Here is a 24,804-nt window from a genome sequence, read left to right on the forward strand (position 1 = left end):
TATTTTTTGGCATGAGATGCACACACACACACACACAAGACATGAGACTGAGAGTTGACTAGCTGGTTACTGTTCTGTGGTTAAACTCAAAGAACAATGTCATACTTATTGTGCTTTAAATTTATTTATGATTATATTAAAATTTAATTATAGTATATAATTGTTATAAAATATTCAAGCAACACAAATGAAGCAGTAGATGGAGTAGGTTATCCATTTTTTGTTGGCTTATTTTTTTAAAGAGAACATCTTACCTCACTGCTGCTGATGCTTTGCAGAAGTATATTTTGTTTCTTAGTAACTGTCATATCCGTTGGAGAAGAGTTTGTATCATGACCAATGTCAAGCAATGATTCAGCATGTCTTTCTGCCAAAAGAAATGTAACAACATGTTTTGATAAGACTCATCTCCAGCAATTTCACAGGAAGATCTAGCTCTTGGTTTTAAAATAAGTTCCATTTGTCAAATATTTTCCTGAAATAGTGGTCTGGGATCCTGATGAAGCTTCAGGGGATAATTTCCACAGGAACAGATGTGAGAACAACAAGAGTCCACAGAATGAATGGGTTTTTGTTTGTTTTTTAAATTAGGCAAAGTTGCTGAGGGAAACCCCTAACAATGGGCTGGAAATTGCATTTGCTCTATAGCTGCCAAAGGTAAAGATACTCAGCTACACCTCCTGTCTAGCACTGAAGCCACATTAAATTGACAGTTTGAACAACCAACAGTGAACTCCCAGTCAGCTTCTGAGGGGCACTGTTCTCATCATATTCACCCCGCTCCTGCTAGATTGACACTTCTTCAATAAGCATGGGCTCTTGGATGAAAACGTCTTCCTCCTCCAATGGCTGTTCCATTTATCTTGTAACTGAAACAAAATTGAACCAGTGTTCTATGCTCAGACCCTCTATTTCTTCCCCACATTTTTCTTCTTTACTCTTTGCCATCTATCTTCTGCCTCTATATTGCCACTGAAACTTCTCACTTCCTTACCATATCTGCTTTGTAACCTCTTTTCTAATTTGATGTTTCCATTTACTCCTCTTGCAACTCTCTCCCCATTCTCCTCCTTCCTCTCTCACTCCGCTGAGACCCTATGTGCGCACCACTCTCTAACGGTGGGTGCACCTCCTTGCCTCAATCTCCTGCAATTTTCTCACCATCATCAATCCTTCAATGATCTTGTCCATTCTCAGGTCCTCACAATCTTCTTTGTGTAGAGAACTCCCAGACTAACACATCAACCCATCCTTTCTCAGAAGCTCTGTCCTACAGAAAGCTGTTACTTCACAGGGCCAGGGTTCCATCAATCCATTGTTTTAGAACACATTACCTTCAATATCCTCACCAAATCAGTGTTCTTCTGGTTTATTTATTGTCTTTCCATCTCCCCACCTCCCAGGGCTGAAACTTCAGAATCATGTTCGGCGCAACCCTTCCTCAACTCTCGTCTTTGTGTCTCCTCTATCAGCTTTACATTAAGTTCTGTGAGTTCTTCTTTCACAACATCTTTTAAATGCACCACATCCAGCACCTCTCGGGCCCACTACCACGCCTTGTCCAAGGTCTCTTCCTGGTTCTTATCACCACACATGGACACTTTGACACTTTCTTAACAGAACTCCCTCCCATGAGTCTCTTTCTTTGAATCCATCCTACAGAATAAGAACAGGTTAATTTTCCTAAAATATGGGTTTCATCATTCTCTGGTTCAGAATTCTTCAGTGATTCTATTTTATTGAAAAAAATTATATCCTCAGGGGGAGAAAAGATGGCAGTGAGGTAAGAGGGAGCAGATTCCACTTCCCCCTACACACAGGAGAAAAACCTAGCCAATCCACGGAGGAACAGAGCAAACAGCCAACAGTACCCCAGCATATATGAAGATGGGAGACCAAAAATTATAGCGGACATTGAAAAATTATATCCTCAGCTTTATACTTAATGGGTCCTCAATAGACCCAGTTTGTTGGCTACTGTCTGCCTGGTTTCAGGAGTTGTAACTGCCTTTCATGGCTAAGGCTGAGTGAGCAACCTCCAGACTGTGAACCACTAAGGAGACAAAGCTTATCTCCCTGGCAGGAGCGCTGCTTCTGCTTCATCCATCTCTGGCCCCCAATGCTTGGTTGGTTAGTCAGTGATGGGTAGGACCCCTCAGAGGAGGGGCAACCTAAGCCAGACGTGATCACTTAGGAGGCCCTCAAGGAAGGACTCGGGGGCTGCAGCAAAAAGGGAGTGATGGACCCTTGCCCCTGGCTATTTTGACATAGCCCGAGTCCCCATTTCTGTCTGGGAGAAGCACTTCCTGGCTCTAATCCACTTAAGCCTAAAAACCTATGACTGGGAAGGCAGTGCAGCCCTTTGCCAGCTAGAGCAGGTTCCAGGGTGATCGGGCATAAGAAAGAGTTCCTAAAGTCCTGTGAAGCCTGCTTTGCTAAGAGTGTTTTCATTCATATGATAAGGGTCCAAGCAGGAAATGAATATGTCTCCCAAAGTTTCTGCAACCCCTTACCTGACAGACACTGACTCAGACTAAGCCCTCAGATTTCTTTGAAATGTTATCTATTGTTTGATCCTTGCCACCTGACATTGATTGATGAGCTTTACCTGTATTCCTGTGTGTTAAGAACCTAATAAAAGCCCTTGAGGAAGGGGCTCTTGGTCCTTCTCCTATGAGAGATTGACCACCTCTCCTCCCCAAGCAGATCATGTCTTGGTAGTTTCGTTTTCATCCATGACGGACAGGGGGGACTTGCAGACAAAGTTGCCCTCACAGCAGTTTCTTTGTGTATCTGATGTTTTGTGTTCCTTTTCCCTGTGTATATGTATATATGATGTTATGCATCCAATAAGATATGTATGTATGATGTTGTCTATCTGATGTCTGGTGTTCCTTTTCCTTGACATGAACTTTCAGTTCTACTCTCTTCATTGGCCCTAGGATAACCACACTCCTCTACAGCATAGAGCCTCTGCTTCTCAAGTTCAAATCTTACCTTTTTTTCAAGGAAAAGACTGAGTCTCACCTTCTCCATGAAATCTATTTTAGGTATGCATTGTTTCCTGCCCAGAAGCTTCAAAGAAAAAGTCAATTAAACAATAAAGTCAATCAGGTTTCACAAAGTCACGTGTTGCTCAGTGGCATTATTTTTCATTGTGCCTTTCATTGTGCTCAGTGGCATTATTTTTCATTGCGCTTTTTGCTATGGCTGTCACTATGTCTTTGCTCAGTCTCTCTTTCCCCACCTGTATCAAACTTTCTCTCTTTTATTCTCCCTACCACATCTTATCCAGCATTCAAGAACCACCGTATGTCCTTTTTCCCTCTCGGATTCACAGTAAGTTCTTTCTCATCTGACTTATGTGATATATCCCTAACCATACTGAACACTTTCAAAAGTTTGGACCGTGTCTTGGGCCTCTTCGCATTCCCCAGAGAACCTAGCCATGGGCTGTCAGACACTGTTCAGTAAATATCTGTTGGCTAGATTTCTTCAAATGAGTCGGTCCATGGAATACATGTGAAAAAAAGATTTCTAGTAGGGCTCTTATAGCTGGGAAAATTTGAGAGTACAATAGAAATACTTACCTGGTTTTGGCATAGAATTCATTATAATGTCCAATAACTGCTGTTTCTTTAAACTCTTTATTTGTGATACATAATGTAATGCTGATTTTCCACTAAAATCACAGAGTTTAGGGTCTCTACGGGGAATAGAATTAACATCAAAGATTATTTAGTTAAATCTGTTGAAAAAGAAGATGAATATGGAAGAAAAGCATTGACATCAAATAAATAAAAGTAATCTTATGTAGTTTGGGGATAATGACTTCAAATGTATGAAATACTGATAATTTTTCAAGATGGTTAAATAAAAGGGAATACTATATATCTTATTCCCACTCCCATTCTAAAAACATCCTAATATTTGCAGAAAAATTTTGTACAAAAATTTTCATAATGCTTTAGAGATGTATAAATTAAGCAAAGATAAAAACATCTTGATCAAGCACTATCTTATCATTCTAAATAGTTGACTTCAGTCTTTTTCTTTCCAATGTTCCAGCTAACTGCTTACTTTCCTGATATATCTTTTTTCTAATACTAACACAAAATTCTTTAATCATTCAAAATAGTAGAATGGCATAGAATCTCTCTTTAAAATTAAGCTTATTTCATAGGCTCTTGGTTGAGTGGAATGCTCTTGTCTTAAAATCCCTGTCTGCATGGTCTTTTCATTTCCCTTTGCTTTGCCCTGTGGTTGTTAAACTCAATTGGCTGAGAGTAGGGCTCCTTGCAATGGCACTAAGAGCCTCTCCACCCTGTACTGAGTCCTAGGATTAGACATCAATCAGCTCAGAGAGATCCAGGGGTAAATGATGATAATCCTATCAACAGGTTATGGTGAGAGAAACAACAATAAAACTTCCTAGTCATGTTTTGGGGGAAGGAGAGAGTTGATCATGGTCTTTGACCTAACACCTTTGAATTAGAATCTGTCATTATGGGACTGGGCAGTAATATTCTATTATTGTCTTTTCTCCAACAAAGGTCATTATTCAAAAGAAACAGCATAAAATCAAGGATCAGGAAATTGCCACTACCTTGATCTACCTTGATATGTGGCTTTAAGCAAGTTATTTAACTTATTGGGACCTTAGTTTGCTCATCTGCCATGATTGTGTTTCTCCATGTGGCATCCTTTGCTGTCCTGTATTCAGGACCCCACTCCAGGACTGCTGGACACCATCTCCAGGGCAGTATCCAGTAAGCTCAATTTTTAACCATCTCCTCAGCTGTTTGTCAATACTAAATTCTGAGGTACCTTCAAGTTTCCATCTTCAACCTCTTATACTATCCAATACTTCTAAAATAGCTCACATTCTAGATTATACTTTTCTTTTTGAGGCTCCTTTTTTCCTTTTTTTTTTCCAAAATAAATCCATATGAAAGAGCTTGGGTCATCAGTTCTTATTTGATGACAAGATATTTAGGTAAAAAGCAGTATTAGGAAACTAAAATTCTAACACGAGAAACTGTTTGTTAACCTTCTCTGATTTTTTTTTTTTTTACTTAAGTGTTTACTTGCTCTCTCCTCAAAGAGCATGTTGGCATGCAGTAATTTTTAGAATAATTTCAAATCATTATTATAAGTTGCTTTTGATAATGGCCAATGCTTTCGTATTGTCCATTAAATAATTCTCCAGTAACATCTTGGGAGTAGGGAGCTACATACTAAAGAATCATCTGACATTCCCAGTGACTACCAAAAGAAAAACTATTTAAACCAGTAAAACAAAGGACCTATGTAATAAGAATAATAGAGAGCAACATCTAACATCTGTATATCACTTGCAACCGTGAAGTCCTTTCTATGAACATGCACATGCATTTAGTATGTATAATTTTAAAAATGGGCATGACTTCTGTGAAGAAGAATGGCACATGCGCACTCCCCCTGCTGTTGCCCGACCACTCGTACTCACGCGCCATGCCTGAGGAGCTCAGACAGGACCTCTGCGGGTCTGTAGGCTGTCAGCATTTCAAGGCCCTCAAACAGGTCCACATCTCTCACAGCCAGCATTAGGGGGGTCAAGCCATGTTGATTTGGGAAATTCATGTCCAGGAATTCTTCAGATGCCTTTAAAAATGTGAAATTTTATTTCCATTATATTTTCCTGAATGCCTATTTACACTAATCCTTGCATTTTCATTGCTTGGCCAAAATCTTATTTTAACTTCGATACAGTATTTTTCAGTATGTATATTGAGGTGAAGCTGATGGATTGGAAGAACAAAGGCCTGAGAGGCAGACAGAACTGGGTTTGAATTTCAGATTTTTAAGTTGGTTATTTAATCACTCTGATAGGGTTATATCAAGGACACTGTTCAAAGGTGATTAAATCACCCTGATGAAATAAGGGGCACCACCAGTTAGACAATGAATAGTTTTCATTTGGGACACAATTATACTAAAAAAATGATATTTATCTAAAATTCAAATTCAAATGAGTGTTCTATATTTTTATTTGCAAAATCTGGCAACACTACTCACTGTCCTTCAGAGTCCTCAGCTGTAAAGTGGGAACAACAGTGTTTTCCCCGCAGGGTTGTTTTGATGATTGGAGAGCAGAGTGTCTGACACAGGCTCATAAACATTGGTGGGATGAATGACTGACTTACAATAATGAAGCCATTCATTTAACTGTGTTTATATAATCAAATGGTGGATATACAGATGTTTGTTGTTTTAATGTTTTTAATTATTTAAATTTTAAGTTTGGATAATTCAAAACTGAAAAGCTACTGAAGTCCAAATACCCAAATTGTTTATTTCAGAGACCAAAGTAACTCACTAATTTTCATCTCTGTTTCATTTTTTGCCATGTTAATATAGTCAATATCGCTATTCCCCAGTTTCTCCAGGGAAAAACTACAGATAATGATATTACCTCAGAGGGGTGCTGTGGGAATTAATTAGTTAACATTTTTTTTTCAGTCTCTAAAAAGAAACCACTTCTAAAATCAAAGTTTATTATTAGTTAGAACTAACATGCAAGTTTTGAGCTGAGCATCGTCTCACAACAGCACATGATTTCCAGTGTCTGTTGTTTAACTTATGGATTCAGTTACACATACCAGTTTCTTAAAACCTGGCTGCCAGTCTTTAAGGGTGAAAAATATGGTCACAAAAATAGACATTGGATCACAACTGCAGCAAATGCCATTCAAAAAATGTACTGTCTTTAAAAAAATTCTAAGCTGGAATTTATGAGGTATGGTAATTTTAGGCTATCGTTTAATACAACAAAAAATGTAGAGTCCTTTGGATGTTGTTGTATATTTTCTTAAACTCCAGGTGACTAGAATAAAATTCTCTTTTCCTTTGCCTATTTGTATCTCTCCCATAAGGGAATGGGAGACACTGTTCCCTAGCAGCAATTGATTTCCTTTCAGATAGGTCATGTGACCTGACAGAATCTCCGAATGTAAATACCAAGAGTAGACAGGAGCCACCAATAATTAATGTCCTTCATTATGTATATGGTTTTGCAAGTTACACTGGAAAAGAGTATCTATGGGTTGAAAATCTAAACAAGAAGATCAATACCCTAAGAAGAAAACATTTTTTAAAATGTGTCCTCTTAATTCCTTTAGTCACAACTAAATATTATGTAAAGCATAGGCTCTCTGATTCCCTTTTCAGGATAAAGATAATAACTGTAACTAGTCCAAAGGGATCTAAACAGCAATTGTACAAATGGCAAAGATGTCAAGGGAATGCTTCTGGGCAAGTTGACAGTAGCTCTCTAGGGGCATCCCAGGAGCCCATCATTTCCCGAGGGTGTAGCTGACTTGAATCCAGCTGGAGGAAGGTGGAAATAGGCTGCTGCTTTGTTCTTTTGTTATCTTGTTTTTCACTCCAGTTTCCTGTTTGACCATGATTCTTTGTCATATACCTGCCTGAAAATTCCCAGGACTGCATTTTAAGAGAACTTATTTTTCTTAAAAAGAGTCATATAGTCTGTGCCCTTCTTACCACCCACCAACCCACCCGAGGCAGAAGCAAATACCAACTTGACTGACCAACAATTGTTGAAGATGTTCAAGATCACCTTGCCATGAACTTTGCAGAAGTTGCATTTGGGGAGTCTGGATTGCATTGGTGGCCAGGAGTTTTCTTTGGACATCACAATGAGCCACATGGACTGCGGTTTGATTGTTGTAATTGCAAAGGGTGATATCTGCTCCTTTTTCCAGAAGAAACTCAACAACCTGAAACACCACAACATTCTTATTTAGCATTTTGGACACCAATAGTCTAATCACAGCTGAGTAGAAAACTTACTTAGAGGTGGCTTTGATTAATGACACAGGAAAGGAGAATAAGAGAGGCATAAAAAATGAAGGACTGATTTGGAAACAGGTGATAGCTATTTGTCTTTTTTAAATTTGGGAAACAAAAAATCTCCATGATATGAATGGTTTGAGGGTACTCTAGTTTTTTTTAAAACTAGAAGTCTGTGAGTATTTTATGTTAAACTCACATAAAATATTCAAGTCCTATTAGTATCATCTGCAGTTTAAAATACTAAACCCCAAAATTCAGGTGTATAGATTATTGAATATCACAAATATTTCTAGGGAAAGAATAAATTCTATTCAAAATGGTGAAGATATAATTTATTTAATAAATATGGACTGAGTGACTAGTGTATTTATCAAGAATTGTTCTTAGTGCTGAGACCCCAACAATAAACAGACAGCCCATAAGTTGGCCATCTGCAAACCAGCAGGAGAGCTCTAACTAGAGACTGAATCAACCAGAACTTTGATCTTGGACTTTCCAGACTCCAGAAATATGAAGAAATAAATTTATGCTGTTTGAGACATCCAGACTATGGTATGTTTGTTACAAGAGCCCAAATTAATACAGTGGACAAGAGGACAAATACCATTCAAAGCTCTAGAAGAAGTTATGCATGGGCTGGAGCTCAGGGTGGGGGAAGGAGGAGTAGGAAATGTGATGAAGTAAGCCATCAGCAGGTAAATTGAAAGGCCTTACCAACTCCTTTTAGGAATTAGGGTGATAATTTTCAGGGCAAGGAGGAGCCAGCAAAGAATTTTAAGCAGAGAAATAACATGCTCAAATAAGTAAAATCACTCCAGCTGCTGAAATAGATTGCTGTGGGGAAGAGTTGGAGTTGGGAGACCAGTGAGATCCTGGAGATATGGTGACTGAATAAGGGAAGTGGCAATGTAAATGGACATCTGAGGGTATAATCCAGGAACTTTTAGGAGGCAGAGCTGATTAAATGTGGGAGCTGAGGGTGATCAAGGATAACTCCCAGGTATCTGATTCCAGTCTACTTTTGTGTGTATTCCCTACTGTCACAGCATACCAGGACACCATAATCTCATGCCTGAAACAATGCAACAGCCTTCTAATAGGTCTCCCATATTTAGCTACTTTCACATGAAACTTGTTACAATAGCTAGAATCAAAAAAGTCAGATAACAGTTGTGTTGGCAAGAGTGTAGAGACACTGGAACCAGTATACACTGCTGTAAATGATACAGCCAATTTGGAAAACAGTCTGGCAGTTCCTCAAATAATTAAACATAGAGTTATCACATGAGCCAGCAATTCCATTCCCAAGAATGTTAGGAGTAGAATGAAAGAGAAATAAAAATATGACCAGGCCAAAACTCATAAAGAAATGTTTATAGCAGCATTATTCATAGTAACCAAAACATGAAAACAACTCAAATATCCATCAATGGACAAATGGATTAATAAAAGGTGGTATATCCATATAATGAAGTAATATTCAGCTATAAAAAGGAATGAAGTACTGAGACATGCTACATCATGTATGAACCTTGGAAATAGCATGTGAAAGAAACCAACCACAAAGACCACATACTATGTGATTCCATTCATATGAAAGTCCAGAATAAGAAACTCTACAGGGACAGAAAGTGGTTGCTTAGGGCTAGGGAAGGGAGAGGAGGGGATGATAAGGAATACTGGCTGGAGCTTATTAGGTTTCTTTTTTGTTTGCTTGTTTTTGAGGTGGTGGGGGGATGAGAGGTTCTCTTGGGGGTGATGAAATGTTTTAAAAACATGGTGATGCTTGCACACTCATATCAATATATTAAAAAAACACTGAATTCCACACTTTAAATGGGTGAATTTTATGATATGTGAATTATGATATGTGAATTATATCAATAAAGCTGTTTTTGAAAAAAATTTGCATGCCTTTGTGGCCCTGCATGGCCTGGAACCTACCTTTCTTTCCAGCCTCATCTTATGCCGCTCTTCCTCCTCCCTCTGCAAGCTCTAACAACCTTTCTGTACCTCACACATGCAAGTTTTCCCTAACCAAAAAGCCTTTGGCTCTGCTATTCCCTCTGCCTCAGCTGCTCTTCAAATGTCATTCTTTATTATTACTTTAGTTTTAGCAAAAATTTAACTGCACAGTGAGAACTTTTCTTGACCACCTAATGAGCAAAAATGATTCATTCTACTGCTTATTTCAAAGCACTAATAGTAGTTTGTAATGTAATTAAGTGCTACTTGTTTTCTTGTTTATTGTGTTTTGCCTTCATTAGAATGCAAGTTCATAAGGGCAAGAAAACTTATCTCATGCATAAATATTGTATGAATGAGTAAATGATTTAAGATAAATAAATGGTGATGCTGTTTAATGAAATAAAGAATATTAATGCGGTCATAGGCAGGCCTAGGAGGAATGGAAAATCATCAGGTGGGAAACTGCCCAATGGGAAACTGCCCAATGGGAAACTGCCAGCCTGGGGGACTGCTTGCTGACCCTATCCAGGACAAACAGATGCTCGGCTAAGATTGGGGTCTGGGGTCGGCCTATCCAGCATAGCAGGATGCAGCTTTAACTTGAGGCTGACAATATGTATCAAAAACAATGATCAGCAGAAATAGCACCCAGCAACCAGCTCTAGCCAGTCAGACTCTGACACTCCAACCAGTTACCCTTTGCAGGTTTTTGCCTTTAAAAACCCTGCCCTAAGAAAACCAAGAGAGCCTTAACCTCCCTTGGTTGGCTCCACTTTCTCCACCTTCCCCCATGAGTCTCAACCACCCTTGGTTAGCCCCAATTTTACTCTTTTTTCCCACTAATAAACCCTGCCCCTTTGCTCACTGCATCCATCTGGTTTCTTTAAAAACTCCAACCTAACACTTATAACATGAATAAATATTGTATGAATGAGTAAATGATTTAAGATAAATAAATAGTGATGCTATCTAATGAAATGAGGAATAGTGATGCTGTCATTCCTCAGAAGGATTAGATTGGGGGAGAAAATGAAGATAATTTGTACATGCTGTGTTTGAGATGTTTGTTACATATAAGTGGACAGACACAGTTGGAAGCTCACAGAGATGTGGGCTGAGTTTCAGAATTAGGAGCCATCTCCATATTATTAAGAAAAATCAATATTTAATGGATGAGAAGAAATACTCCATACTTGAGGTTGGGAAGATGTTGCCAGGGAGGTAGGAGAAAAAAAACAAACTGAAGCTGATGTAAGAAAGTGTTTCAAGAAAAATTTGTGTCAAGGAGGCAAGATGATGGAGAAATGAATGGAAGCCACACTAACCTCCTCCCAGGACCAATCTGGAATTACAACTAAGTTGTGGAGAAATCACCTGGAACAAACAACTGGACAATAGTGAGAAAGAAGCCTTATAATTTCGGACAGACAGAACCATCTTCAGCACAAACGGACTGGTGAGGAGTGGGGTGGAAACTCAAGAAGGCTGGCTGGGTGCCCACAGGTGGTAGTGCTGGAGGGATAATTAAGCAATTGGTTGGATCTCACTGACAAATGTAGGGTCTAAAACCTAAGCTGTCCAGCCTAGAACACTGGAGCCCAAAGAGTACACAGATAACAACCAGTGGCAAAAAGCAGCAGGGTTGCTCTGGGCCAGAGATGGATGGCTGGAGACAAAGAACCATTTAAAGGGCCAAAGCACAAATTATCACAGGTAAAGCTGGGCTCCAGTAATGCTGGGAACAGAGTAGGCTAGAGATGTCTGAGGAGAGACTGGGGACAGAGGTATTGAGGAGAGAACTGAGAGAGCAATCACTGGGATCCTGGTGCTGAGTCATCACCCATTTAGCAGCAGCCATTTGGTCAGGCAGACCCCTCCCCTCTGAACAGCAGCAGCCTGAAGATAAACAACAGCCCCAACACCAGATGGGATTCTGCCTTATCCTCTGGGGCTTAAGCCTGACTGCTGAGTGCAGAGTGACCAGGTTAACTGAAGGAGACAGCCACAAACAGTAGATTCCTGGCAATCTTGGAGCAGGCTGCCTAAGGTCAGACTGAGTCAACACCTGAAATCACCAGAGGCTGATCCAGAAAGAAAAAAAAATGGTAGTACTAGAGTCTACTGAGACAAAATCCATCGTGGTCTTCTTCATGATTATTGATATTTTCTTTCCTGCATAGTTTTTTTAATATTCATTTCTTTTCCATCTAGTTTGTTCATATTAAGTCACTTGATTTTATACCATAGTTTATCTCTCTCCTTTTTTATAATAGTCTTAATCTCTTTAAACCCTTATTAATATTGGTTCAGACTTCTGCCAAGATGGAGGCATAGGTGGAAACACTGTGCCTTCTCCCACAGCCAAGTTTGAATACAACAAAGGTTTAGAGAACAAAGACACACCCAAAGACCAGAAAATTGAATTATACGGAAGTCCGACAACTACCAACCATTCAACGGGGACGGTAAGAGGGACGGAGCCAGCAGCGGAGCAGGGTCGGGCAGGACAGATCCCCTGACCTAGGCAAGCAGGCAGCCCGGAACCAGTTGGGGTGTGGGGCAGACTGACCACGGTCGCACATTCGCGCACAGTGAGATGGACTGCGCAGGGCCCAGGGGGTGAACCCAGTGGTGGAGGGCTGACGGCGGTGGCACACTCGAGTGGAATGAAATGCGTGGCCTGGTGACGGAGGTGGCTGCGGTGACGGTGGTGGCTGAGGCGCCGGTGGGGGCCACGGCGGCAGGAGGCAGGCGGCAGGCGGCAGGCGGCAGTCGGGACGCCATAGTTCCTCTTTGACCCCGCTCCCACATACAACGTCACAACCCAGCGACTTAGTTGCCCTGCTCTAGTGAACACCTTAGGGCTCCGATCCTGCTACGTACAGAACAGGCACGAACAGCCCAAAAGATGGCGCAAGAAGAACTCAAAGTCCCAGAGCCGATAACTCTCAGCAACTGAGAAATTGCCAGCCTCTGAGAAGCAGAATTCAAGACACTGTTTATCAGGATGCCCACAGAACTGGTTGATTATAGTCACAAATTAGAGGAACATATGAAGGCTAAACTAATTGAAATGAAGGGAGATGTCCAGGAAACCTATAGCAATGGAAAGGAAACTGGGACTCAAATCAATGGAATGGACCAGAAGGAAGAACAAAACATCCAACCAGAAAGGAATGAAGAAATGAGAATTCAAAAAAATGAGGAGAGGCTTAGGAACCTCCAGGACATCTTTAAACGTTCCAACATCCGGATTATAGGGGTACCAGAAGGGGGAAAGAAACAGCCACAAGTGGAAAACTTATTTGAACAAATAATAAAGGAGAACTTCCCCAGTCTGGCAAAGGAAATAGACTTCCAGGAAATCCAGGAAGCTCAGAGAGTCCCAAAGAAGTTGGACCCAAGAAGGAACACACCAAGGCACATCATAATTACATTAGCCAAGACTAAAATGAAGGAGAGAATCCTAGAAGCAGCAAGGGATAAGGGGACAGTCACCTACAAAGGAGTACCCATCAGACTGTCAGCGGATTTCTCAAAAGAGACCTTACAGGCAAGAAGGGGCTGGAAAGAAGTATTCCAAGTCATGAAATCCAAAGACCTACAGCCAAGATTGCTTTATCCAGCAAAACTTTCATTTAGAATGGAAGGACAGATAAAGTGCTTCTCAGATAAGGTCAAGTTCAAGGAGTTCATCATCACCAAGCCCTTATTATATGAAATGCTAAAGGGACTTATATAAGAAAAAGAAGATGAAAAATATGAACAGTGAAAGGACAGCAAACACACAGTTATTAACAACCACACCTAAAACAAAAGCAAACCAAGAGGACAGCTAGATCAGGAGTGGAACCATAGAAATGAAGAACACATGGAGGGTTAGCAACAGGGTGGTGGGAGGAGGAGAAGGGGGGAGAAGGCACAGAAAATAGCATAGACAGTACATAGAAAATAGATGGGGGGAGGGTGAGAATAGTGGGGGAAATACAGAATCTAAAGAACTTGAGACACGTGGTTATAAACTAAGGGGGGGAGAATGGTGGGGGAGGGAGTGTGCGGGTGGAGGGGAATGAGGGGGGAATAGAACAACTGTAATGTTATAATCAATAAAATATATTTTAAAAAATACTGGTTCATTTGCTGTTGATAGTAGGATTGTGGGGAGGAGGGAGTTATTTTTGTGGATTTGAGTTTGTTCCCTGGGCTTTGTCATTTTGTTCTGACAGTACCTACACAACAGCATACAAGACATGGTGAGCAAAGTGACCCTCAGTCAACCACCTGGAGGGAAGGACCCACCAAAGAATGACCCAACAACAATCAAAGCCCAATTATATCCAGGGAGCCAACATAAACAGCATAAAGGGCATCCCAAGAGCATCAAGTTCAGGAGACCAAGGAGACTGCACCACTGAATCTCACAGATCTCCTACCATAAAAGTTCACAACACAAACTCAGGGAGTCAAAACAGATCAATTTAGGTAGCAGAGGTAAACAAAAAGAGTCTCACAAATAATGTGAAGATAAAGAAATAACTCCCAAATGAAAGGAAAGGAGGAATCCTCAGAAAGAGTGTTAAATGAAATAGAGTCAAGTTAACTATCAGATATTGAGTTCAAAACAATGGTTATAAGGAAGCTCAATGACCTTAGTGAGAATTACAAAAAAACTACAGGGAAGCTACAAGGAACTTACTAAGAATTACACCAGCATGAAAAAGGACACAGAAACTATCAACAAGAGCCAAGGGGAAATGAGGAATACAATGTGTGAATTGAAGAACACAGTAGAAGGAATCAAAAGCGGCTAGATGAATCAGAGGGTTGATTTAGTGAGCTGAAGGAAAAGGTAGAAAAAAACTCCCAGAAAGAGCAAGAAAAGGAAAAAAGACTCAAAAAGAATGAAGAGAAATTACAGAAAATGTAGGACAACATGAAACATAATACTATCCATATAATAGGGACCCCAGAAGGAGAAGAGGAACAAGGGATAGGAAACCTGTTTGAAAAAGGTATGATGGAAAACTTCCCTAACTTGATGAAAGAAAAACTAACACAAATCCTGGAAGCACAGAGGGCCCCAATTGAGAGGAATCCAAAGAGGCTCACTCAAAGAAACATCATAATTAAAATGGCAGAATTCAAAGACAAAGAGAGAATTTTAAAGGCAGCAAAGGAGAAAGCAGAAGTAGCATACAAGGGAGCTCCAATAAGGCTAGCAGCTGACTTCTCAACAGAAGCATTATACAAGCCAGAAGGGAATGACAAGAAATATTCCAAGTGATGAAAAGCAAAGGCCTGCAACCAAGACCACTCTATCCACCAAAGTTCTCATTTAAAATGGAAGGCAAAATATGGAGTTTCCCAGACAAAAGAAAGCTAAAAGAATACACCTCTACCAAACCAGCACTGCAAGATATGCTATATGGACTGCTTTAAGAAAAAGAAGAAAAAGAGTGAAAGATGAACACAAGTACAAAAGGAGCAAAATGGTCATGAATAAGTACCAATAAATAATAACCTTTCATGTAAATGAATTAAATACTCTAATCAAAAGACACAGAGTATCTGAGTAGATAAAAACCATGACCCTAAAAATATGCTGCCTACAAGAGACCCCCCTCAGAACAAAGTCTTAGACAGACTGAAAGTCAAGGGATGGAAAAAGTATTCCAAGCAAATGGTCAGGAAAAAAAGCCAGGGCAGCAATATTCATATCAGATAAAATAGACTTTAAAACAAACACCATAAAAAGAGACTCAGAAGGATGCTTCCTAATACTCAAGGAAAGAATCCATAAATATATATGCACCCAACATAGGAACACCCAAATATGCAAGGAAAATCTCAGAGGATTTGCCTTCAAAAAGGCATAGGCAGCAACACACTTATACTTGGGAATTTTATCACCCCACTGTCAAAAATGGATAGATCTTCCACCCTGGCTGGTGTAGCTCAGTGGCTTGAGCACGGGCCTGTGAACCACACAATCGCAGCTCAATTTCCAGTCAGGGCACATGCCTTGGTTGCAGGCCAGTTCCCAGCAGGGGACTCATGACAGGCAACCATACACTGGTATTTCTCTCCTTCCCTTCCTCTCTAAAGATAAATAAATAAAATACTTAAAAAAATGGATAGATCTTCCAAACAAAATATCAACAAGGATATTGCAGCATTGAATAATGCCCTACATCAAGTGGAATTAACTGATATATATAGAACCTTTCATTCCAAAGAATGAAAGGACTTTCTTTTCAAATGCTCATGGAACATTTTCAAAAATAGACCAAATGATAGGACACAAACAAGCCTCATTAAATTCAAGAAAATCGAAATCATATCAAGCATTTTCTCAGACCACAAGGGCCCCAAACTGGACACCAACCTGAAGGGAAAAACTCAAAAATGTTCAAATACATGGAAATTGAATAGTATGCTATTAAACAATGAGTGGATTAATAATGAAATCAAGGAAGAAGTCAGAAAGTTTCTGGAATAAAATGAAACTGAACTCCAAAACTTATGGGACACAGTGAGGGCAGTCCTGAGAGGGAAATTCATAGTGATACAGGCCTACCTAAAAAGGATAGAAACATTTCAAATAAACAACCTAACCCTATGCTTACAAGAACTGAAGGAACACCAAAAACACAGTCCAGAGCAAGTATAAGGGAAGAAATAACCCAGATCAGAGGAGAATTAAAAGAAATAAAAACTAAAAGAACAATTCTGAGGATCAACAAATCCAGGAACTGCTTCTTTTAAAAGATAAACAAAACTGACAAGCCTTTAAGCAGACTCGTCAAGAAAAAGAGAAGAGCCAAAAAAACAAAATCAGAAATAAAAGAGGAGAGATTACAACTGATACCACAAAAATACAAAGGATTGTAAGAAATTACTATGAACAACTCTCTGCCAAGAAATTTGAAAACCTGGGTTAAATGGACAAATTTCTCAAAACATAATCTTCAAAACTGAATGAGGAAGTAGAAAGCCTGAACAGACAGATAATAGCTGGTGAAATTGAAGCAGTAATAAAAAAAAAAAAACCCCAGAGCACAAAAGCTGTGGACCAGACAGCTACACAGGAGAATTTCATAAAACACATAAGGAAGAGCTAACCCCTATCCTTCACAAACTATTCAAAAAAATCCAAGAAGAGGGAAGATTCCCAAACTTTTTTTATGAAGCCAGTATCATCCTAATCCTAAAACCAAATGAAGACACAACAAAGAAACGAAATTATAGGCCAATATTGCTGATGAACAGAGACGCTAAAATCCTCAACAAAATATTGGCAAACTGCATCCAATAATACATTAAAAAGATCATACACCAGGACCAAGTGAGATTCATCCCAGGGATGCAAGGGTGGAACAATATTCACAAATCAGTAAATGTAATACATCACATAAACAAAAGCAAAGACAAAAATCATATGAACATATCAGTAGATGTAGAAAAAGCATTTGATAAGGTACAGTACACATTTATGATAAAAACACTCAGCAGAGTGGGAGTAGAAGGAGCATACTTCAACATAATAAGTGCCATATATGAGAAACCAAAATCACAGTCAACATCACAGCCAACATCACAGTCAATGGGCAAAACTAAAAGCTTTCCCACTAAGATCAGGAACAAGGCAAGGATATCCACTTTCACCACTTCTATTCAATGGTGTTGGAAGTCCTAGCCACAGCAATCAGACAAGAAAAGGAAATAAAAGGCATAGAAATTGGAAAGGAGGAAGTAAAACTGTCATTGTTTGCAGATGACATGCAAGTATACACAGAAAATCTTACAGACTCCACTGAAAAACTACTTGACCTAGTAAGTGAATTTGGCAAAACAGCAGTTTACAAAGTCAGTATTCAGAAATCGAAGGCATTTTTGTACACTAACAATGAAATATGAGAAACAGAAATTAAGAAAAAATTCCACTGGCTATAGCAACAAGAAAAATAAAGTACCTAGCAATAAACTTAACCAAGGAGGTTAAAGACCTGTACTCAGAAAACTACACACCACTGAAGAAAAAAATTAAGGAGGACACAAACAAGTGGAAGCATATACCATACCCATTGATTGGAAGAATTAACATCATCAAAATGTCCATACTACCCAAAGCAATTTATAGATTTAATGCAATCCTTATTAAAATACCAATGACATATTTCACAGATCTAGAACAAACACTTCAAAAATTTATATAGAGCCATAAATGACCCCAACTGCAGCAATATTGAGAAAGAAGAACAAAGTAAGAGAGATCACAATACCTGATATCAAACTATATTCTAACGCCACAGTAATCAAAATAGTCTGGAACTGGCATAAGAACAGACACATAGATCAATGGAAAAGAAGAGAGAGCTCAGCCCTGGCTGGTGTGGCTCAGTAGATTGAGTGCCAGCCTGCAAACCTAGGGGTCACTGGTTAGATTCCTGGTCAGACAGCATTCCTGGTTTGCTGGCCAGGCCCCAAGTTGGGGGGTGGGCGGTGTGAACATTAATGTTTCTCTCCTCTCTCTCTCCCTCCCTTCCTTTCTCAAAAAATAAATGTGAATTATTTTTTTGCAATTATATCAGCCTATATGCAAAAAAATGAAACTCAACTACCAACTTACACCATACATAAAAATAAACTCAAGATATATAAAAGACTTATATATAAGTTGAGACACCATAAAAATCCTAGAGGGTAATATAGGCAGGAAAATCTCAGATATTCCATGCAGCAATATTTTCACCAATATGTTCACTAGAGCAAGGGACATAAAGGAAAGAATAAATGGAACCTCACCAAAATAAAAAGCTTCTGCACAGCTAAAGAAAACATCAGCAAAATGAAAAGGGAACCAACCATACGGGAATATATATTTACCAATGATACTTCTCATAAGAATTTGGTGTCTAAAATATATAAAAAACTCAAATGATTCCACTCCAGGAAGACAAACAATCCAATTAAAAAATGGGCAAAGGACATGAACAGACACTTCTCTAAGAAGGACATACACAGGGACCAAGACATATGAAAGGATGCTTAGCATCACTAGCCATCAGAGAGATGGAGATTAAAGCCACAATGAGCCCTGGCTGGTGTAGCTCAGTGGATTGAGCACGGGCCTGCGAATCACACGACCATGGTTCGGTTCCTAGTCAGGGCACATGCCTGGGTTGCAGGCCAGTTCCCAGCAGAGGACTCACGAGAGGCAACCATACACTAATATTTCTCTCTTCTCTCCTTCCCTTCCCCTCTAAAGATAAATAAATAAAATCTTAAAAAATAAAAATAAATAAAACTACAATGAGATGCCACTTCACACTAGTCAGAATGGCCATCATAAACTAATCAACAAACAATTGCTGGTAAGGTTGTGGAGAAAAGAGAATCCTAGTGCACTGTTGGTGGGAATGCACACTGGTATGTCCACTGTGGAAAACAGTATGCAATTTCCTCAGAAAACTAAAAATGGAACTGCCTTTTGACCTGGCAATTCCATTGCTGGGATTATACAGTAAGAATCCTGAAACACCAATTCAAAAGAACCTATGCACCACAATGTTCATTGCAGCACAATTTGCAATATACAAGAGTTGAAAGCAGCCTAGGTGCCCATCAGTAAATGAATGGATCAAAAAACTACGGTACTTTTACACAATGGAATACTATGCAGCAGAAAGAAAGAAGGAACTACTATCCTTTGCAACAGCATGGATGGAACTGGAGAGCATTATGCCAAATGGAATAATCCAGACAGTGAAACACAAATACCATATGATCTCACCTATAGGTGGAAACTAATCAACAAAGCAAGCAAGCAAAATATAACCAGAAACATTGAAATAAAGAAAAAACTGACAGTAACTATAGGGGAGGGTGGAGGAGATAATGCAGGGGAGTGGAGGAAGGGTCATGCACAAAGCCAAAGGGGTGGGAGGTGGAGATGGCTGGGGTAGAGGGGTCGTGGTGCAGCAAAAGTGTAAAAACTATATATACATATAAAATGAAAAAAATTTTAAAAGAGAGTGAAAAGGAAATTCACAGTATTACAGAAAATATTTCATATAATGTATCTGATAAGAAATTGATATCCAAAATATATAAAGAACCCCTACAACTCAAAAACAGGCAAAAAAGCAAACAAAGTGATTAAAATATAGGCAAAAGGAAAGAAGTTTGGGAGATGGAGGGATTAGCAAAAAAGATAAAGGACTCATGGGCATGAACAAGTGTGGCAATTACAGGGGGAGGGCAGTGGGTGTAAGTGGAAGAGGGTATAGAGGGGATAAAAGGTAATGGGGAAAATTCAATAAAAATGAACTTTTTAGAAGGGAAACTTCTAAAGGGAAAGAGAAGGGAAGAGAAGGGGAAGGGAGGGAAGGGAAGGGAAAGGAAGGAAAGGAGTGTTGGCAAGGACATGGAGAAACACAAATACTTGTGCATTGCTGTTTGGAATGAATTATGGTACAGCTGCTTTGGGTAACACCATAATCGTTCCTTAAAATATTAAACAGAGAATTACCATACTCAACCAATTCTAATTCTGAGTATATACCCAAAAGTCCTGAAAACAGACTTGAACAGATATGTGTATACCAATGTTCATAGAAGCATTATTCATAGTAAGCAAAAGGTAGAAACAAACGAAGTGTCCTCCAAATGGTGAACACATAAACAAAATGTGATACCCACCCCAAACACTAGGGGCATTTCCAACATTCAAAAAGGAAAAAAGAAATTCTGACATTTGGTACAACATGGATGAATCTTAAAGACATTATGCTAAGTAAAATAAGCCAGACACAGAAAGACAAATGCTATGGACTTTTATCATATGAAGTACCTAAAATAGTCAAATTCATAGGGACAAAGTAAAATGGTGGTTGCTGGGGGGGCAGGGGGAGGGGAAAATAGAGATTTAATGTTTAATGGGAATAAGGTTTCAGTTTGGGAAGAAGAAAAAGTTTTGGAGATGGACAGTGGTGATGGTTGAACAACACTACATATGTACTTAATGTCATGGAGCTACACCATTAAAAATGGTTAAAGTAGTACATTTTGTTGTGTATATTTAAGCATGTAATATTATAAAAACATGTAAAAAACATAACAACAATCCCAATCTGTAGGAAGTGAGACTGAGTGTCCCTTTCAAAATTGTTTATCTGTTTTCAAGATGTTTTCATCATCCTTTATTACCATCTTAATAATAAAAGAACATGCCTCTTGTTTTATTTTTTAAAAGAAAGAATATCAGCATTAAATTTTGTTATTTTACTAAAAAAGAAAAGAAAAACATTTGTGTCCATTCTGCTAAAAGCTGCAAGCGACCAGAGACATTATAGGTCATGTCAGCAAGAAAAAGTCGAGGCAGTGAGGATTGACCAGTAGTAGTCCTCTTCAGAAAGGCTGTTGAAAGACAATTCTCCAGAAACTCTAGAAATTTGGTTTCTGCAGGTCTCGTGAGCAGGAGCACTGACTGCCTTTATTCTAGACTATGTTTTTAAAGATGGTTGTATAGTGAACAACTTGGAAAATAGAGATAGTGTCTCCCTCTGGAGCATTGGGAAGACTTGCTTACTGGCTATTATAAAAGACAGGTTTTCTAAGTTCAGGTTTCCTCTCTTATAATCCAACCCACAGTGTATGTAGGTATCACCTCTTCATGTTGCCCTGTAGAAATTGGGGCTCAGAGAACTGAAGCCAGTGCTGGCTGTTACTACTATGGATAATGAACTGTCATTTTTCTCTGACCCAGGAGTCTTGTGTCTTCTGCCAGACTCTGAATCTGTGGCAGGTTAACTTATAACTTGCATAAAAGGAAAATCTCAGAGGCTTCATGACTGATAACTTTTGCAAAAGATAAAATGATGAGAGAAACAGGAATGACAGAGGAAGAGTGAAGGCTTCATTGGCTAATCAATGAGATTTAAGGAAAGTTCATGGGCAATGGTAGCAAATATGTTAACCAAATTGTAAGATATATTGGACAATAAAAGATCCTCCACTTTATTGACTACACATGACTGTTTAAGAAACTAAACAGGATAGTAGTTACCGGCTGTGTATTAGGAAGTAAATTCCAAACAGCTGTTTCCTAACTTTTGATAATTCTTCTGTGGGTTGTACCTTCCTCAACAATCTGGCAGTCAGCCTCAAATTCATGCCATTGTAGCAAATAATGTATTTTTTGGACTGTAAGATGCATTGCCCCCACCAATTCAGGAGGAAAAGGGGGTGCATCTTATAGTCCAAATGTAGCTTGCCCGGCTCGCTGGGGGTGGGGTGGGGTGTGGCGATGGAGTGGGGTCACAGGTTATTAAATATTTTACCACATTTTTTGCTTCAAATTTTTTTCTGTTTTTCTCCTCTAAAACCTAGGTGCATCTTATTGTCCAGTGCATCTTATAGTCCTAAAAATATGGTGATGCCACAATTGTTCTGGGTGGGCAGAAGGTTCTACTTACTCCCTTTCATACAACAGTTACAGAGGTTCATTATCTTCACCAAGGATGGCAGCAGGGAAATTCATGACTGAAATGGTAAAAATCAAGCAAACTTTGAACTCTGGCTGGTTCCTTAAGAATATGGATGGTAAGACACATAATTCTTGTTAAGGAGAAATGATAATGGTTATCTTACTGCTTAGCCCTTCCTGCTGACAACCTTAGATCCAGTCAGTGATGAAGGTAATTTCTCAGATTTATTTATTTATTTATTTATTTAGCCCTGGGTTTGAGCTACCTAGTGGTTAAGCCAAGCTGAAACCTCATGGCATGCACTGGGCTGTTGCAGCAGGTCAGCCTATGTGTCAATGACACAGAATTGATAATGGACTTTGTTGATCCACTCAATGGGGAGAACTGAAGGCCATTCTCATAGCTTTGGCTTCTACTTCCCTTGATGAACCTTCTTATATTTTTAATGACCCTTGAGCAGCTGCCAATGGCCTAGCTGGTGGTCTGCCACTTGGAAAATTATAGACTGGCAGATTAAAATTTTAGACTGGCACCTATCTTTAAGGCCATGAACTATAAAACAAACTGTAGGCCAGCTCATGCAGAAACCCATGGCAAAGGTCTCTTCTCTGATGGCTAGACTGGAATGAAATTTTGATTGACCCCGCACAACCCAGATTGCCTCCTTTGCTGCCTGTACCCATTATAATCGGACATGGCAACACAGCCAACAAGGTAGACTGGGCACAAAATAAAAAAACCCTACATGTTTCTGATGCAGGGGTGAAGTTGTAGCTAATGAAATGGTATACATAGACTTTGTGTTGGTGGAAGGGGGGAAAAAACCCTGGCACCTAAAGGCAGAACATCCTAGACCCCATAGGGTACAGGGAAGGTTGGGACATTAATGACCTTTGTCCTTCAGAACCGACCTCATGGAAGAAAATGTCTAGGTGTGGCTCTCAAAAAACTGTTATAATCACCTTAAATTTAACTTACCACTGGGTCTGCCAGATAGCCCAATCACAATTTCATTGCTAATCCCCTTAGCCTTACCAAGAAGTCTATTCACAATAGTGGCCAACAGCCCCAGATCTTGCACCTGCCGTGTAAAACTCTTGTCACCACCTCCAGATTACTGCTCACTCCCATTCCTGTAGCCATTACTCACTTGTTCTGGGGGGTGAATGAATGCTACGAGGCTATTGGCACAGACCGACAGTACTGATAATCCTCCCGAATCTAGGACCAGACTCAGTTATTCAGACCGAGTTGGGAGCCTTCAGCCTACCAGCCAGCTGAGAGGCTGCATGGAGGCACTTTCACCCTGTGTCCCCTTACATATGTAGGTCCCACTTGGGGGGCCCAACAATTGTAAACACCACCTCCGGCACCCACCTACCAAGGGAAAATACTTACTGTGCGGAAACCTGGCATTAGCTTGCATCTCTCCTGAAAACATAGTGACATATGCCTTAGGGATGGTCCTAAGAGACCTTCAACTCTTGAAGCAAATAAATGATGTAGCCTCAGATGGTTTCAGACCTCTCCCCAAAATGAAGTCACCACTGGTTATTTGGGGGAACTTACAGGGAGATAGCTGCTTGTTACTTGTGAGCTCCCTGTGAGTAATTATCCCTAAGACAGGAGGCATACAATTAGAAAAAGTAGGATAAAATTTGTCCTTGAATTTACTTGAAGTTATCAATAACACAACCTCATTCAGATCAGCAGTCAAGTCACTGGCCAGGGTTGTTAATGCATGACTGAACTGCCCTAGAGTTCCTCCTTGGAGGCCAAGGTGAAGTTTACAATGGCTAATACATGCCACTGTACCTGGATTTATGCCTCAGACCAAATGGGGTGATCAACAGAGAAACTTAAGGAGAAAGCCACCTGGTTTTCTAGGGTAAGATCTTGATGGTTTATTGGGTTTATTCAAGCTGGATGGGTCCACAACCCTTGATGGCATGCCTGAGGTCTGCCTACAATATGGCCTCATTCTGCTACTTGGAGTCCTATAGAGTAGCTTTAACTGAATGTCACATGAGATAAATTGATGGATTTGGTCCCCATCTCTTGTTGATCAGATTAGTCAGAGTGACTAAGAGAGTGATGCACTCATGGGAAAATTCACTAGAAACCAAGACAAAGCAGAAATGAAGGGTAGATATTTTTAGGAGACAAGTCTCCCTGGGTCTCTCACATCTGTACAAGTCTAGTGAGCAGAACGCACTGACTGCCTTTGCTCCACACTCTCTTTTCAAGCTTATTTGTGTAGTGTTTGTGTAGTTCCCATAGTGAATAGCCTTGGATAGAAACAGTGTCTCCTTCTGGAGCAAAGAGTAGGATTGCTTAATGCTCATGATGAAAGATCTGGCCTCCACAAATTTAAGGTTCCTCTCCTGCAACCCAGTCCCCTGTAGGGGTTGTCTGGTCCCCTTCCTATCACCCACGGGAATTAGGAACTGACATAAAACTGATAACACTCTGGCAAATGCTGTTGTTTCTGACC

General features: G+C 39.8%; 1 protein-coding gene across 1 annotated transcript in view; it reads right to left on the reverse strand.

Annotated features, from left to right (window-relative positions):
- The window catches only part of MAP3K19 (mitogen-activated protein kinase kinase kinase 19), an 86,591-nt gene that overhangs the window by 54,233 nt on the left and 7,554 nt on the right, over positions 1-24,804 (reverse strand). The window contains exons 3-6 of the mRNA XM_037069700.1: positions 7,590-7,778; positions 5,489-5,643; positions 3,591-3,706; positions 255-367 (exon numbers count right to left, since the gene is read on the reverse strand). Of these exons, the coding sequence (XP_036925595.1) occupies positions 255-367; positions 3,591-3,706; positions 5,489-5,643; positions 7,590-7,778 (573 nt within the window). The remainder of the gene's footprint in view (positions 1-254; positions 368-3,590; positions 3,707-5,488; positions 5,644-7,589; positions 7,779-24,804) is intronic.

The sequence above is a fragment of the Sturnira hondurensis genome, unplaced genomic scaffold (assembly GCF_014824575.4).
Source record: "Sturnira hondurensis isolate 20B ecotype Veracruz unplaced genomic scaffold, ASM1482457v3 Scaffold0000256, whole genome shotgun sequence".
Taxonomy (NCBI): Eukaryota; Metazoa; Chordata; class Mammalia; order Chiroptera; family Phyllostomidae; genus Sturnira; species Sturnira hondurensis.